Genomic DNA, 15664 nt, shown 5'->3' on the forward strand with positions numbered 1-15664 from the left:
CCCGCCACCCCGCCACCCCGCCACCCCGCCACCCCGCCACCCCGCCACCCCGCCACCCCGCCACCCCGCCACCCCGCCACCCCGCCACCCCGCCACCCCGCCACGCCACCCCGCCACCCCGCCACGCCAGTATCCTTTTTTCCAAGCAATTGAGGAAGGTGTAATTAGCGGCCCTCGTCTGTTCTACTCTGGACCCGCCATCTCTCATCTCTCACACAGGCTGACATGGACACTTCAGACCGAGCGGTGTTTCTGCATGTGCAGCAGCTTCCGACCATAACTGTGGCTGTCATATTGCTGCACTTGGAGTTGTGGCTGATGGTGTCAATGAGTGTATGAGAGCTGCAAGAGACGATCTTCATCGTGGCGTTCACTTTTTGAAAATGATGGGTGGTGGCGGTGTTCCATCTCTAACAGACAAACTTACAAATATGCAGTACACTGAAGAAGAGAGTCGTGCCATTGGGAAAGTGACCGAGTCTTACGATACGTTTGTTACTACACATGCATATACCAGTCGCTCAATTCGGACTTGCGTCGAGAATGGCATCAAAGGAATTGAGCACGCTAACTTGATGGATGAGGATACTGCACGTCTTGTACCGGAAAAAGCTGTCTACGTGGCACCCACGCTAATCACGTACAAAGTAATGAGCTCAGACCAGTTTTCTAGCTTTGTTAGCCTAGGTTCTCAGCAAAAGAATATGGCTATCCTGGAAACAAGGCTCTCTTTCCTAAGTATGGCCAAAAAACACAACGTCAAGCTGCGTTATGGTTCAGACTTCCTTGGTGGACCCACTGGTTACCAAACTTCAGACTTCACTCTGAGGGCTCAGGTGTTATCGGCTGCAGACATTTTGAGGTCAGCCAATATAACACTGGCGGAAGCGCTTGACGTGCACAATGTTATTGGCCAGATAAAGAAGGGCTTTTACTCCGACTTTCTCGTACTTGAAAGCAACCCCTGGAAGATATAGGCGTCTTGGACGATTATGCCACTCAGCTGCTGGTGGTTATGAAAGATTGCATAGTGTATAAAAGCAAGTGGGGGGACTTGCCAAAAGAGTGTGTCAATCCAGAAATATAAGGTTCCTGCCACAAGTACGGAATGGCTATACGTTAAACTACTAGACTTATTATTAAGACTGAAAAATAAATTTTGCAGTTAATATATTTTAACATTAAAATCCTCCACCACCGAAAAAATTACACTAGTGTTATTCATCACTTGCTCCCTTTTCCAGTTCGACAACAAGTATTTCCTCCAGTGGTATCTTTCCTTCTTTCTTGGAAAGGTAGTATACACAGATTGCTGCTATGGCCTCGCAAACACAAGATACCAGACTGAATATGAAACCTGCTCTGAACTCGGGAGCTTGTCTAACCTGGAAGACTATTAGAGGGACCACCAGTGATCCAACCTCCGAGGCAACATTTCCAGCAGCAATTGCATAAGCCCGTAACTCAGAGTTTGAAGCTGTAACATCACCGACCCACGCTTGCCAGTTTGGCGCCACACCATGTGAAGCAAACATAGCGAAAAAGGCAAAATAGGTTGCATTTTCGGAAACATGGTGAGATACCAGTATTGCGGCGCCAATACCAGCGCAAACCGAGGAGAAAATATATGGAGACAACCTATCATTAAAGGTGTCGGCGTACCATGCTTGAGCCAAGGCGGACACCAGTGAAAGGGCATTGCCCCCAGTGGGAATGTTGTTCACCTGAGGCACAGAAAGCTCGTTTCTACTTTTCAGCCATAAGGTAAACGGAGTACCGGTCGGGTAGTATGAAAACACCTGGCAGAAAATAAGGAAAGCCATCAACGGTGGCTGCCAATTAAACAGCAGTGTTCTGAATGATTTCCAACCAAGCTTTGTGCGCTGCGTTTGTATATTTTCTTCAGTGGTTCGATCTTTGGCTAGCTGCTTTTCGTCCTCGGAGAGAAACCTCGATCTTATATCATGTGGAAGATTGGGCAATGCAAGCATGCCGTATAAGGAAACAAAAATTGTGATACAAGAGCAAACAATGAACAAAACTCTCCAGCTTTCAAGAGCTAGATGGTGATTTTTGTAAATTGCGGCTTCAAGCCACCCACCGACTGCAGTGCCGATAGGGTTTGCTATCCAGAAAAGAGCCATTCTTTTGCCTCTTTCTGATTTCTTATACCAGGAAGAAATAATGTACACAGAACCCACATAGTTGGAAGCTGCAAAAAGACCCAGAAGTCCACGGCAGGCCATCAGCTGCTGCACATTAGTAACAAAAGCTGTACCTAAAGTGGCTATGCCCCAACAGAATTCGGATATTGGAAGAATGACCGAAGATGGATATCTGGTAAGAAGGAGATTGATTGGAATCTGAAAAACACAATAGCACGATTCATATACAGCATTCACGTAGTTCAGATCATTGCCTTTAAGACCAATATCTTCCTTCATTCCCGAAACGTAGGCATTGTTGAGTGCAGACACATCTAAGAATTTTGTGAAGAAAGAAAGTGAAGCATAAGTCAAGATCAGAAGGTCGAGTTTGAAAAGTAGCTTGATCTCCTCTGGAGAAGCATTTTTCTCGTACCACCTGATTGAGGTTCCAAACTTCGAAACCAGTGCCATAGGAAAATTATCTGGTCATGGTATTGTAGGATTGTTCCTTCTTATAGTAATCAGTCTGCCACAGTTCAACTAGTAATCAGTCTGCCACACTTCGAATAATGGCCACTCAAGGCAATTCCGTTAGATGAGCCGTTCGTGCAGCGTACGGCTTTGCATCAAATGAACAGCATCTGCAACCGCTCCATTGACTTATGAAATATAATAATGTGTTCGGTTAATGGCGTGAAGTCGATCTTGATCCAGATAAAAAATTATGGGGACCTTACAAAAGAGAATAATTGTGGCGTCCTCCCTCAAATGTGGAGTGGAATATATATCCTGACAATGCTGCTGAGGAGGTATAGCAATGTCTTCTGGAAATATTCCTTGGTTCATTCCACACCGACGTCACGTCGACGATGACGATTACGCCAGCTCTAAAACTGACCAAGTAGATCATGAGATCAAAGAATATAGGGACGAAGCAAATCGCCCATGGTGGAAGTTTTTTGACGAGTTTGAATACCGAAAGACAACTGAAGAGTCTAAACTGTACAAGTGGTTTATATGGTTTCCTGAGGGAACTAGCAAACAAGAAATGAAACTTCTATGGAAGCTGGACATTCTAATAGCCTTCTACTCTTTTATCGGGTACTGGGTCAAGTACATTGACAGCTCCAATCTCAACAATGCCTATGTTTCGAACATGAAAGAGGACCTTGGGATGAAAGGCAATGACCTTATCAATACCCAACTAATCTTCAACATAGGAAATATTTTACTGGAGCTTCCTTGGTTGTATCTGCTGCCTAGAGTGCCAATCAATTATGCACTTTTCATTTCTGAGTTCGGATGGGCAGCTTTTACTTTAGGAACATATAGAGTCAACAATGTGGGTTCTCTGCAGGCTATGCGTTTTTTTGTTGGAGCGTTTGAGGCTGCCTATTTCCCATGTATCCACTACACTCTCGCCAGTTGGTACAAACCTACCGAAGTCGGAAGAAGGGGTGCACTTTTCTACGCAGGACAGTTTCTGGGAGTCCTTACATCCGGATTGCTTCAATCGGCTGCCTTCAGAGACCTAGATGGTCACCATAACCTTGCGGGATGGCGTTGGATGTTCATTATTGACGGGTGTATCTCTTTCGCTGTTGCCATTCTAGCTCTGTTCTCTCTCCCAGGCACACCTACCCACTGTTATTCAATCTTTTTGTCCGACCATGAGATCAGACTGGCACGTGAGCGCATGAAAGAGAACGGCACAGATCCAAGGCAAGAAATCGGCAGTTTCTTTTCCAAGGAAAGCTGGTCCAAGGCACTTAAAAGCCCACACGTTTACATTTTGGGTATTGCGAACATGATGGGTTTCAACACCAACAACACTTCTGCTGGAACGTTCACTCTGTGGCTCAAAACGCTTAATATTGACATTGGTAAAATCAATAACTGGTCAACAATTCCACCTGCACTTGGAATTCTGTACGTTTTCATCATTTGTGGTGGTGCGGACCTTACTGGAAAGCGGTATCTCTTTATCATGTTTTCGTTCCTTATGACATTTATTGGCAATGTGATACTTGCGGTATGGGATGTGTCTTACGGTGCCAAATGGTTTGCGTTCTGTTTTGCATACTGGTCTTGGTCGCAATCGTCAGTGTTCAATCCGCTGGTGAGTGATCTTTTCCGCAGGGATAACAATGTCAGAGCCATTGCGTGGATGATAATCTATATTATGGGCTTGCAGTCTAGTGTGTGGATTAACAGGCTAATCTGGCCAACTGTTGACAGTCCAAGATTTGAAAAAGGTTTCACAACATGTGCTGTGTTCAGTATCGGTTTCATCTTTTTGCTATCCATTGACTACTTCTTTTACAAAAAGGAGGAGCGGGAGCACGCTATTGAAAATGGTATCTATATTTACAATAGCAAAACTGGTGAAATTCCAGAAGGGGCTGAAAATGATGTGCACGTGCTCAGGGAGTCGATTTCCCCTAGTGGGAAGTGACGAAGGCCTACTAGGTTATAATTGAGGAAAATTCTATCTATCGAATAAAAGTTTTGTTTCTGATCTGAAAAAATTCAACGATGCCTATGTAACTAGTCACCTGTTGGAGAATACTTTTCACTATCAAACAATCTAAAGTAAAAATATCATGTCATCCACGAACGATTCGACCAGCGAGAGCAAACGATATTAGTTAGGGTTAAACTTCATGATCACCTGGGCCAAAGAGCCATTCATCATCATTGAAGATCCCGTAATGGACTACAATATGAACTCAAGCCCCAGTTCCGTGCTTTGGCGAAAGTATTTGGCGAAAGTAGACCATATTCACGTATATCGGCGTGACTAGGAGTTGATTGTCGGTTATTATGAAACATAATTTATCAGACAATAAGCTCCTGCATGATGTATTGTCGGAGATACGCGGCTCCCGTACGGGGGGATACGCGGTTAAGAGCCGATACTAATACCTTTATAGGAATTTATACATCATCTAATTGTTGAACGTAATCCTTACTTAATGATATCAGACTGCTTAGTACATTTCGGTTTGATCCGTTACCCAAAAATCACTAAAAAAATAAACTAGCAATATAGTTCGAAACAACTAGGATTTCTCAGAACACTAATTATTAGATCTTGTTCAAATGCAGAAGTGGACTCAAGACTCTCGAGGGCTTCATTTCGTGAAACCCCGCGCTAGTTTCCTGTTTAGTTAGATGGTTACAATGTGGCGCACTTGCTACTGCCACATTCGCGCCACAGCTAGTCTCTATATTAATCTCCAGCATTATCGTCTATCATCATGTCGTCCTCCACCCCTATTGTGCAATTAGAGGAAATTGACCTCTCTTTATTTGATGAAGGCCCAGAGGTCCGCCAGGCCCTTGCTGAGCGTCTTGAAAAAGCCCTTACAGACCACGGTTTTTTCCAGCTTGTCAATCACGGGCTCGTGACCGATCACCTATCCTCAATTGGCCGTCAGGTCTTTGAAGAGCCAGATGAAGTGAAAGCTAAGCACATTGCCGGCCAGAATGATCTACCAGAAGAGAGCTATAAGCAATTGGGTGTTGTTAGAGGGAGCGGTTACAAGCCAAGAGGTTACTGGACTTACATAAATGACCAGAAGGATAGAGTTGAATTTTTCAACCTGCGCCACTTCGCACACCCAGAATATGTCAAGACCGCCAGCTACCCTCCTTCCGTTGAGAAAAACTTGCCTGAGATCACCTCTTATTTTATTGATCTTCATAACAACGTTTTACGCAAATTGCTCTCGTTGATTGACATCATTCTGGAGCTTCCTGACGGAACGCTTTACAACAACCACTTTAGGGTGGTCGAAAATAACATTAAGGAGTCTGCCACAGGTTACGGTAGATTCTTGTTATACCACGAGGCTGATGATTCGTATAATTCGAAGACAGGAAACACGCTGCTTCGAGGCCACACAGATGCTAGTGCACTAACATTCATCCTATCCGATCCTGTTCAGGCACTCCAGATCAGGCTCCCAGATACTGAAAACACTTGGGGATTTGTTAAGCACAAACAAGGCGCCCTAGTTGTGAACGTTGGAGACGCGCTTCAGTTTTGGACCGGTGATTACTTCAGATCCAGTGTCCACAGAGTTGCCTCGCCCCCTAACCACCAAAAGCGATCCAGCACGATTTATTTCTGCACCCCAACTTCTGCGACGTATTTGGACCCTGATTCCTTGAACTCTCCAAAACTCAAGCGTTTGGGAATTTATGCCGACAAGAGTTTGCAGCGCATAACTCAAGGCGAGTGGGATATTGCAAAAGGTGCGTTTTTCAACAACACAAGCTCGAACCAAACAAAGGGTATCACGATTTTGGGCAGAAAGTCCCTTGGATCTCTTATTGGCGAAGCTGTCGATGCCTAAAGCCTGAAGTATAATCGTACCAAACTAGGAGTATATACCAGGCTATAAAAGTTCTTTTATTCATCTACAAATAGCTGTAGGAAGTTTTGATCTCTAACCTGCTCGAACTCATTGTCCACACTATGGTCGGTGATCCACTTTGCTGACAGACCCCTATGCTCCACTTTTCTTTTCCACTCCTCATCAGTTTCGGCAGTGCCGATGTATTTGGCACTAATTTGTTGATCAATTTCAATTTGTTTTTGAACGCGCTTCAAAAATGGGGCTCTGGTCTCATTGAAAAGAAACAAAGCTTTTTTCAAATTATACTTGGTCTCCAACAAGGACCGGTACAAGGCCCAGACATCATCAAATCCCATATTTGCACCAGCCCCGTAAACACCGGAGGTTGGATGAGCAGCATCGCCGACAAACGCAATCCGGTCCCCAACAACCAGGTTCTCCAGCCAAGGTGCCCGTTCCAGCGGGAAAGCAATCGACTCCGGCATAACTTCAAGAATCTGACCGATAAGTGGATCCCAATCTCTGAAGTGCTCAATCAAGCGCTTCTTACCCCAATCACCTGTGGTCTTGTTCCACCGCAGGTTGGCAGCAACTTCTGGTGGGTCTCTCAAGTGGGCCGCAACGTTGAACTTTCCAGGCGTTAGTCTAGTCATAAACATAGCAGATCCCCTGCCAATCCAGACTGTAATATCATCTGGCAATCCAGGAATATGTTCCACGATTTTATCGTCAAAAACATTCCTATATGCAACTGCTCCCTTGTAGACGATGGCATCATTGGTGAATTGGCGACGAATTTTTGAGTATATGCCATCAGCAGCAATCACCAGATCAGCTTCTGTCACGTTCCCATTTGCAAAAAGGATGGCAACACCATCTTGTCTCACATTAACGCTTTTCACCTCTTGGCCGTACTTAATGGTTCCTTTTGGAACATGTTTCAAAATGAAGTCCAGCAAAAGAACTCTTTGTGCCTTGGCATGGTTGTATTTGGGATACTTTGGTGACTTTGAGTAAGGCTCTTTGAGGTATTCCCCAGTTTTCCAATGACGTCTAGTGATATGCCCGTTATTCGGGGTTCTATAAAGTATTTTTTCTAGCTCATCCAGATCGAAAACCTGATCAAGAGTCACAAGGCCTCCCTCGGTAAGAGTGATGGCTGCTCCAACCTCACGAACCTTCTCGCTTTTTTCGTACGCAGTAACCGAAACATTTGGTAGCCTAGACAAGGTAACTGCAGCAAATGCTCCCACCAGTCCACCGCCAATAATTGCAATCTTAAGTGGTTTGACCTCTTCCTCGCCTGTCATGGCAATCGTTTCTCGGTGATTGAGACTTGGCAGTTTTTATGAGCATTGTCTGATTTATATATCCTAAATGTGGCAAGAGAAACAAGCCGCACTGTGGCATCGAAATCCCGGGTACGGAGACAATTTTTGAAGCACCTCGGTACGGCAAAATATTGACGATACAAACTAAATATGCTAAGTACTAGTATAGCTTTGCCCGGTGGTGAGATATTATAGAGTGGAGTGCAGGCCAGAACAAAATTCTCTTCGATACTTTGCACTCGTTATCTTTTTCATCAATTTGAGCACAATATTTTAACAAGGATCTATCAAACTCTGGGCTCAAAACGTTGAAGCTAAAAGATGCCGGAGGAGTATTGGCAAGTTCTGTCAGCCAAGAAGTTATTGTGGTGCGCTGACCGTGGTATAGGCTCTTGCTGGAACCCACAATTAGCTTAAGTTTGTGGAATCAACTGGTTACAACTTCATGATTTACACTGTACTTACTCTGCGAATACCGCAACCCAGATACATGGTTTTCCTGACGTTAAAAAATCGTAAGTTCAAGAGCAAAGAAAGTTCACTTTTTGTGGAGTCATCACTATCTTGCCGAAGATATAGCCATTTTCCCCTTCGATACACTGGTCAATTGATGTCATCTACGTTTAAACTCCAGGATAACATAGATTTCCATATCTCAAAGATCAAAAATCCTCTGAAAAAGAAAAGTGTGCCATATGGCCAAGGATCTACTTCAGCCACCATAAGCATGGTTTTGAGAACCATCAATGCTGCTGTTGTGATGTGATAAATGGGTCTGCATTGCCGAAACGTTAAACGACTCTATTTTTGCCCTGTATCTTTCAGCTTGTTGAGATACTGCTGCCTCTTTTTGAACAATTTATAGAAACAGTACGGCTGTGACTGGGTATCAGATCAATTTCTCAGATTCGTATTCCCACTCGCTTCGATCATTAAATGCATTCCAGGCCCTATACAATCATAATGTTACTCTATCTCCGTGTTAGTTTTCCCAAACAAGGAGAACCTTGGCGTGAGGTCGCCAGTACACGAATCATGTCTATATTGGTGGTATCAAGTTACAAGATTATGAATGCTGAAGATTTGCAAGCAAGAGTGACATGAGAGCTTATCCAAGGACACGACTATTTCCCATTGCAAATACGTTTCAGAAGTTGAAGGCTACATGGAATTCTCAGCCACGTGCTCGGAAACTTCAGGCATAGGAGAAAATCACACAATTATCTGGTATCAACAACTAAACCCTTACAGCCTTGGAAAATTGAGATTTAATCTTCAAGATTAACATTTACATATACAAGCTTTAACCATCTACAAATACTCAGAAAAATAAGAACGTTTTAATTCAAAGTTGCTCTAGCTTGTTTACGTCTCTCTAGATTTTGCTCAAAAATTTTGTCAAATTCCTCCTTGTCAACGTCCGGCGTCCACCGTGTCTCATACAATGGATGATCTGGAGGAAGAAATGTTTGTCCCTTGACCCCATACACGTTCTCCCGGAACGTGCCCCCAGGAACAGCATAGTCTTCCCAAAATAGACCTCTTCTTTGGAGTTCCGGAATGAGCAGCTCAACCAAGTCTTCAACAGATGCAGGAAGAACAGCAGAGTTAAAATTGAAGCCATCAAGGTCAAGCTCCTCAACCAACTGTTCGAGCTTATCGGCAACCTCTTCAGGAGTGCCAGTTAATGGTCCAACGCCAGGAGCCTTGTTCAGAAGCGCATTCTTGGTTGGTCTTTTTGCTTTTTTGAAGTAGACTTCAGCGGTGGTTTTAACACCATTGACGTTTTTAGTGTCAATCTCCTCTTCGCTATCATATTCGTTCAAGTCAATACCAGTCACACCTCCAAAGTTCACTGCATTCCGATCTGGCACCTCATACTTTTTGTAAGATGCCTCTTTTTCAACAGCTTCCTCATGAGTGCGGCCCAGTATGACTCTAGCAGAGTAAATCACCTTGATATTTTTGGGGTCTCGACCGAACTTCTCCTTTGCAATTGTTCTGATGTACTTGATCTTCGGACCCAGCTCTTCAGTCCCACCCAAGACGTACACAAACTCTGCAAACTCGGCAGCCAGCTCCTGGCCCTTTTTTGATGTTCCTGCTTGAATCAAGAGCGGGATCCTTTGAATTGAGGGCTGTGTGATAGCTGGTCCGGCAACTTTGAAGTACTTTCCATTATGGTTGATCTCACGAACTCTATCTGGATCAATGAACACACCGGTTTCCGTGTCGCGAATCAGAGCGTCATCTCTCCAAGTAGATAAGAGAAGGCCAGTCACGACATCGACGTACTCAGTTGCCCTATTATACCGTTCGTCATGCTCAGGAAATGGTTCTCCATTTAGAAGCTGGGTGCCGATACTGTTGAGATAAGATGTAACAACATTCCATCCCACTCTACCCTTGGTGAAATGATCAAGAGTTGCAAGCCTTCTAGCAAACAGGTATGGGTGTTCACTGACAGTGCTGAAAGTGACTCCAAAAGATATGTTTTTTGTTTCCCTTGCAGCAGTGATAATTGCATGGCTTGGATCAGCCTTTGGAACATTCAGTCCGGTCTTCACTGCGTCCCTATAGTTGTTTGGGCCCTTGTAGACATCAAATAGGGTTAAGTGGTCTGCAATGAACAGGGCATAGATTTTGCCCTTCTCCAATAGCTTTGCTATTTCCACCCAGGCATCCAAATCGAAAGCAAACCTATACGAAGTATCTCCCGGATAACGCCACTCAGTGGTTCCTCCAGTGATAAAAGCAGTGATAATAAGTGACTTAGTCATTTAGACAAACGATGAGAGTCTGTGTGCCAGAGTAGTGGTGCTTTATACCGAAAGCCGGTGGAATCCACACTTTTTGCTTTTTGCAACCATTTTTGAGCCTCACTCTAAGAGCTACATTTCCCGCTTTGATTTGTTACCAAAATAGTACAATGACGCAGGTACGGTACACCACCACAGCCCAAGCTACCTGGCTTTCTCCGCTAAAACGCAAAATCTCACAAATCCAGCATCATTGAGCCACAGCCCTGATATACATGTGCAAAACTATGTCCGACTGCTACTCCACACCTACGGAACTGCACGCACACTTTTCACCTTGGTACCAAATTTATATATAAGAGCATCATGTTTTAGCAGAGTGTGTAATCAGAACTCACATATCTTAATATGTCTCCCCCAAATAAAGTCGAGGAGGCTACTGAAATTGTCGAAGAGGTGCCTAATGATCACGAAGGAAAATGGTTCACTAAAATATTCCGCACAGGAGTTTTGAGAAGCAGCGACGAGACCAAGTTTGTTAGAAAGCTGGACTTGTATCTGCTTACTTGGGGCTGCATAGCGTATCTGATTAAATCTATTGATCAAAGCAACTACTCTAATGCGTATGTTAGTGGAATGAAGGAGGATCTCAATATTGTTGGAAAAGAGTATAACTGGATTAGCACCTATTTTAATATTGGCTACGCTGTAGGGCTAGTACCCTCTCAGGTGTCAATGACAAGGATAAGCACACCTTACTGGTTAAGCTCATGTGAGTTTATCTGGGGTATCCTGACACTGTCGTGTGCTTTTGTCAAGTCGGTTCATGTTCTATATCCACTCCGGTTCCTAATCGGGCTTTTCGAGAGCAGTGCGTGGCCGGGAATGATGACCATCTTTTACAACTACTATACAAAAAAAGAGCTAGCTACACGTGCTGCACTGTTTACTGGCTCATACTATGCTGGAAGTATGTTTACGGGATTTATGCAGGCTGCTATCTATAAAACTTTGAACGGGCACGGAGGTCTTGCAGGATGGAAATGGCTATTTGTGATTAATGGTCTGATGACAGTTGCCATCGCCTCAGTTGGATTCTATATTGTTCCTGATTCTCCCCAAAATGGTGGTGCCAAATGGATGACTGCAGATGATCTTGCTATAGCAAACCAGAGAATGTTCAACATTGGACGAGAAACTAAACGGCAATTAAACGTGAAGAAAGTGCTGAAAATTCCTTTGGATTACCGTGTCTGGCTGTTCCTTCTGGCATACGTGCCAGCGGTTTGGACCACCTCTGTTGCGTATTTCAATTTATGGCTTAAAAGTCTCAAAACCGACGATGGAAGCTTGCGCTATTCCGTCGAACAACTCAACTTGATTCCTATTGCTGGCTCTGCTGTTCAACTGGTCACCATCGTCACCCTTTCGAAGCTGGCTGATTTTGCAAACGCTCGATTCATTGTGCTTGTGGCCGAAAACATCACCCAGCTTGTGGGCACCATCATCCTGGCTACGCGACCAAAAAGCATCGGTGTCAATTACTTTGGCTATTTTCTTCTTTATGCTCAAGGAGCGAATACTCCAATTCTCATATCCTTCTTGCCTGAGATTTGGGCAACGGCTCCTGATCTAAGAGCCATAATAACAGGTGTCACGGTTGTCATGGTTTATGCCAACAATGCCTGGTTACCTTTGTTTTTGTACCCTGCGAATGAAGCTCCTGAATACAAGTATGGTTACAAGGTGACATGCGGACTGACTGGAGCTTCATCTGTGGGAATAGTTTTGTTTTACTTCTTGGCTTACAAAAGAAGCATAAGAAAAATGGAGTCAAAATTCGACTCGGAAGAGACTCTACCAGCCAATAGTTCTACAGGCAGCTCTAGATAAGCTATCCTACTGACTACTGCAGCGTCCTATCATTATTCTATTGGAGATTTTGAAAATAGATTGTCAACTTTATTCGTCTAATGACACTCATAGTATTTACGGGAGCGTGGACATGTTAACTTTAGTCCGAGTAGGAGACAGTCAATTCTCCAAGGATTTGATTAATACCTAGAGTCAATACTTTTAAGATTCTCGATTGGAATACGTAGATGGTGGAGTTGCCAAAAAAGGTAATAAGATCGACCTAGTTGCGCAATCTCCATAGCTGATTAGCTCACTTGAATAAAATTTTATATAAGCATGGTGGCATCAAACGAAGATTAACTGAAAACTAATGACGGACGTCACGAAACCATTAGAGATCGCCATTGTCGGAGGTGGAATCGTTGGAGCATTTGCAGCTGCAACCCTCTCGAGGCTCCCCAACTCAAGAGTCACGCTGTATGAAAAGTCAGAGGGGCCGCGAGAAGCAGGTGCCTGGATCGCACTTACTGAAGCTGCTCTTCTCACTCTCTCACGAATTGCCAATATCGAAGAGGTGCAAGAATTTGTTTATAGAGGTAAGCCAGCGCCGCTTGCAAGACGTCATTGGAAGACCGGCGAGGTCTTAAAGTACGACACGTCCTCATTTCCGAGACCAGACAATTTCGTGCAAGCGAGAACGCATAGAGTGCCGCTTCATAACTTTGTTTTGAAGCATGTCCCCGAAGGCGTAATAAAGTATAATCATGCTGCCGTCAAGGTTGATGTGGATAGCTCTGGAGCAATTCTACACTTTGAGAATCAAGATCCTGTCCGTGCCGATCTAGTTGTTGCGGCTGACGGTATTTATTCCAGGATCCGAAGACAGTTTCGTGTGAACGAAAAGTTGGAATACAAAGGGATAGTTGCCTATAGATATGTCTTTGATGAAAAGCTACTCAAAGACGTTGACGGAGTGTTGGACGATACCTCAGCATGGATGGGAAGAGATGGTACCTGGATTTTCCTTGGAAAAGTTGGTCTTGGAAAATACGGATTTGTGGCTTTGATTCCTGAACCTCCAAATGTTGCATCGGATCTGACATGGAATAGAAGTGCTGGTCAATGGGGAATATCACATCTGCTAGAGTTCTTCCAGGAATGGGACCCATTAATCACCAAGATCATCAAAGTTCTTCCTGACATTCTGGCTTTTCCTTTGGAAAGAGCACCATGGCTCCAAGATTTGATCATTGGGGACAGGATAGCTTTTGCTGGAGATGCAGCTCACCCAACTTCAGGTGTATACGCTGTGGGATCGTCCATGGGATTTGACGATATATGGGCGCTATACCGGGCTCTTTCTGAGACGTCCACAAAATCCACTAATGGCGATCCGGACGAGCAAACGAAGTACAATCTGCCCTTATCCTTATTTTTATTCAATGAGACTAGAAAACATTTCCTCCAGAGGGTCGAGCGTCAAACCTTCATTGACGGCGAAGTCAAGAAAAAGTATCTTAACCTTGCCAAAGATGATGCAGACTGGGAACGGCGACTTCTTAACACTCTGGGAGGCTTAGATTGGGTGAAAGAGCATAACGTAGAGCTAGAGTATCAAAAGGTTAGAGACGAGCACTTTCTCAAAATATATACATGAATAGCAACTAGCTGACTTTTATTGAAGGTTAAAATACGATGTCGGTCGTGTCTTTCATTATGCTAAGGCTCAGTCACATTGAGCTCTCCATACAAATCTATAAACTTCTCTATAACGTAGCATACTTTCTGTACTCATCAGGAATTTTGTCCCAATGATCTTGCTCAATGAGCCACTGCTTGGAGAACACCTTCTTGGCATAGATGTCCACTGCATCTGGAATGATTGTAACAACATTGGAGCCTGGAGGAAGAGATTTAGCAACCTTAATGGCAGCGGCAACGTTGACTCCAGCACTGGCACCCACACGCAAATCTTCCTCCTCAATCAGACGGTAGATAGTATTCAGAGCTTCAATATCCGAGATTTGCAAAGAATCGTTAGCTAGGGTAAGCACATCTCTAATGTTATCAATCAATCCCAATTTTCCAATACCTTCAACAAATGACTCACCTTCGGCATCAAAAGATTCACCGTTGGTTTGGATATAGTGGTGCAAACCTGAGCCCTGCTTGTCGGCAATAATAGCTTTTACTCTTCCGTCAGACACTTTCTTCAAATATTTGGAGACCCCAGAAAACGTTCCCCCTGTTCCAGCACCAGACACAAAAGCATCAACGGATCCTTCAAGCTGCTCCCAAATTTCAGGTCCCGTCGTCTCGAAATGTGCCTGTTGATTGACCAGATTATTCATTTGATTGACATGGATCGTATTATCGTGTTCCTTCGCATATATAGCTGCCAGACTGTTCATGTGCTTTGGATGGTTATCAGGATAGTTTTCAGCCTTGAAAACTACCGCTCCCAATCCGGTCAACTTGTCTATTTTGGCTTGAATAAGGGTTTCAGGAACAAATAAAACTAATCTGTAGCCAGCTAATCTACTGAGCACAGCCAGCGATATACCAGTGTTGCCTGCGGTAGCCTCCACCAGAGTCCCTCCTGGTTTCAACCCTCTTTCAATTGAATCTTGCAATAATTTCACAGCTGCACGGTCTTTGACTGAGCCTGTCGGGTTATGATATTCCAACTTGACAAAAATATTTCTGCCGATCGAGCTGGAAATGCTTTTGAGTAATACCAATGGTGTTTTGCCGACTTTCGCGAAGAACTCTGGGCTGGTAGTAGGGAAGCTCATATTACTAATCAATTTGCACTAAATTCGTCCAAAACGAATTCTTATAAATTGTATTGTGGCGTGCAACTTTATTTGGTCAGCATCTCCTGATAATAGGACTGTGCTCCGAATTTGCTGTGGCTAGCATTGCGTCGAATGGATTGTCGGGCAATTGCGCAGATCACTGGCTGAAAACTCCGACACATATGCATTGCCTATAAGGAGTTTGGGACCTTCGAACGAGGAGTACAGGGTCAAGCCACTATCTACTCTACTAGTGTAGTTTATAAATATCAGCCGGCTAGTGGCCTTGAGAGTAAAGGCTAAGAAAGCCAAGAACTGCTTCATTGTTAGGTAAATCATACCAAGACCTAACTCGACATCTTCTCAAATCTAGTTTTCGGTCAGAATCCCCGCGTAGACATGTTTGTG

General features: G+C 44.1%; 9 protein-coding genes across 9 annotated transcripts; 5 read left to right on the forward strand and 4 right to left on the reverse strand.

Annotated features, from left to right (window-relative positions):
- Positions 1 to 383: 383 nt before the first annotated feature.
- OGAPODRAFT_14097 (uncharacterized protein) lies at positions 384 to 977 on the forward strand (the record flags this gene model as incomplete). The annotated part of the gene is made up of 1 exon (XM_018353403.1): positions 384 to 977. The coding sequence occupies one exon, from the start codon at positions 384 to 386 to the stop codon at positions 975 to 977; it is 594 nt and encodes a 197-aa protein (XP_018209029.1).
- Positions 978 to 1167: 190 nt separating this feature from the next.
- On the reverse strand, positions 1168 to 2705 carry OGAPODRAFT_83228 (uncharacterized protein). The gene has a single exon (XM_018356686.1). The coding sequence runs from the start codon at positions 2616 to 2618 to the stop codon at positions 1218 to 1220; it is 1401 nt and encodes a 466-aa protein (XP_018209030.1). The 5' UTR covers positions 2619 to 2705; the 3' UTR covers positions 1168 to 1217.
- A 249-nt stretch (positions 2706 to 2954) lies between these two features.
- Positions 2955 to 4664, forward strand: OGAPODRAFT_17041 (uncharacterized protein). The gene has a single exon (XM_018354844.1). The coding sequence runs from the start codon at positions 2965 to 2967 to the stop codon at positions 4600 to 4602; it is 1638 nt and encodes a 545-aa protein (XP_018209031.1). The 5' UTR covers positions 2955 to 2964; the 3' UTR covers positions 4603 to 4664.
- Positions 4665 to 5407: 743 nt separating this feature from the next.
- OGAPODRAFT_101965 (uncharacterized protein) lies at positions 5408 to 9318 on the forward strand (the record flags this gene model as incomplete). Its single annotated transcript, XM_018353079.1, has 1 exon — positions 5408 to 9318. One exon carries the CDS (start codon positions 5408 to 5410, stop codon positions 6506 to 6508), a length of 1101 nt encoding a protein of 366 aa, XP_018209032.1. The 3' UTR covers positions 6509 to 9318.
- Positions 5445 to 9318, reverse strand: OGAPODRAFT_77487 (uncharacterized protein). Its single transcript, XM_018356334.1, has one exon. The coding sequence runs from the start codon at positions 7819 to 7821 to the stop codon at positions 6565 to 6567; it is 1257 nt and encodes a 418-aa protein (XP_018209033.1). The 5' UTR covers positions 7822 to 9318; the 3' UTR covers positions 5445 to 6564.
- Positions 9319 to 9694: 376 nt separating this feature from the next.
- OGAPODRAFT_25032 (uncharacterized protein) lies at positions 9695 to 10622 on the reverse strand (the record flags this gene model as incomplete). The annotated part of the gene is given in 2 exon segments (XM_018355293.1): positions 9695 to 9697; positions 9717 to 10622. 2 exon segments carry the CDS (start codon positions 10620 to 10622, stop codon positions 9695 to 9697), a joined length of 909 nt encoding a protein of 302 aa, XP_018209034.1.
- A 387-nt stretch (positions 10623 to 11009) lies between these two features.
- On the forward strand, positions 11010 to 12666 carry OGAPODRAFT_25033 (uncharacterized protein; the record flags this gene model as incomplete). The annotated part of the gene is made up of 3 exons (XM_018355294.1): positions 11010 to 11083; positions 11123 to 12289; positions 12588 to 12666. The coding sequence occupies 3 exons, from the start codon at positions 11010 to 11012 to the stop codon at positions 12664 to 12666; spliced, it is 1320 nt and encodes a 439-aa protein (XP_018209035.1).
- A 162-nt stretch (positions 12667 to 12828) lies between these two features.
- On the forward strand, positions 12829 to 14115 carry OGAPODRAFT_77490 (uncharacterized protein; the record flags this gene model as incomplete). The annotated part of the gene is made up of 1 exon (XM_018356335.1): positions 12829 to 14115. The coding sequence occupies one exon, from the start codon at positions 12829 to 12831 to the stop codon at positions 14113 to 14115; it is 1287 nt and encodes a 428-aa protein (XP_018209036.1).
- A 40-nt stretch (positions 14116 to 14155) lies between these two features.
- OGAPODRAFT_17044 (uncharacterized protein) lies at positions 14156 to 15280 on the reverse strand. Its single transcript, XM_018354845.1, has one exon. It carries the CDS (start codon positions 15251 to 15253, stop codon positions 14225 to 14227), a length of 1029 nt encoding a protein of 342 aa, XP_018209037.1. The 5' UTR covers positions 15254 to 15280; the 3' UTR covers positions 14156 to 14224.
- Between the last annotated feature and the right edge of the window lie 384 nt (positions 15281 to 15664).

Source organism: Ogataea polymorpha, assembly GCF_001664045.1.
Source record: "Ogataea polymorpha strain NCYC 495 leu1.1 chromosome Unknown OGAPOscaffold_6, whole genome shotgun sequence".
NCBI lineage: Eukaryota > Fungi > Ascomycota > Pichiomycetes > Pichiales > Pichiaceae > Ogataea > Ogataea polymorpha.

Coding starts and splice junctions, on each gene's coding strand:
- OGAPODRAFT_17041 (XM_018354844.1), top strand. CDS start 2,965: ATGTCTTCTGGAAATATTCCTTGGTTCATTCCACACCGACGTCACGTC.
- OGAPODRAFT_77487 (XM_018356334.1), bottom strand. CDS start 7,821: ATGACAGGCGAGGAAGAGGTCAAACCACTTAAGATTGCAATTATTGGC.
- OGAPODRAFT_17044 (XM_018354845.1), bottom strand. CDS start 15,253: ATGAGCTTCCCTACTACCAGCCCAGAGTTCTTCGCGAAAGTCGGCAAA.
- OGAPODRAFT_83228 (XM_018356686.1), bottom strand. CDS start 2,618: ATGGCACTGGTTTCGAAGTTTGGAACCTCAATCAGGTGGTACGAGAAA.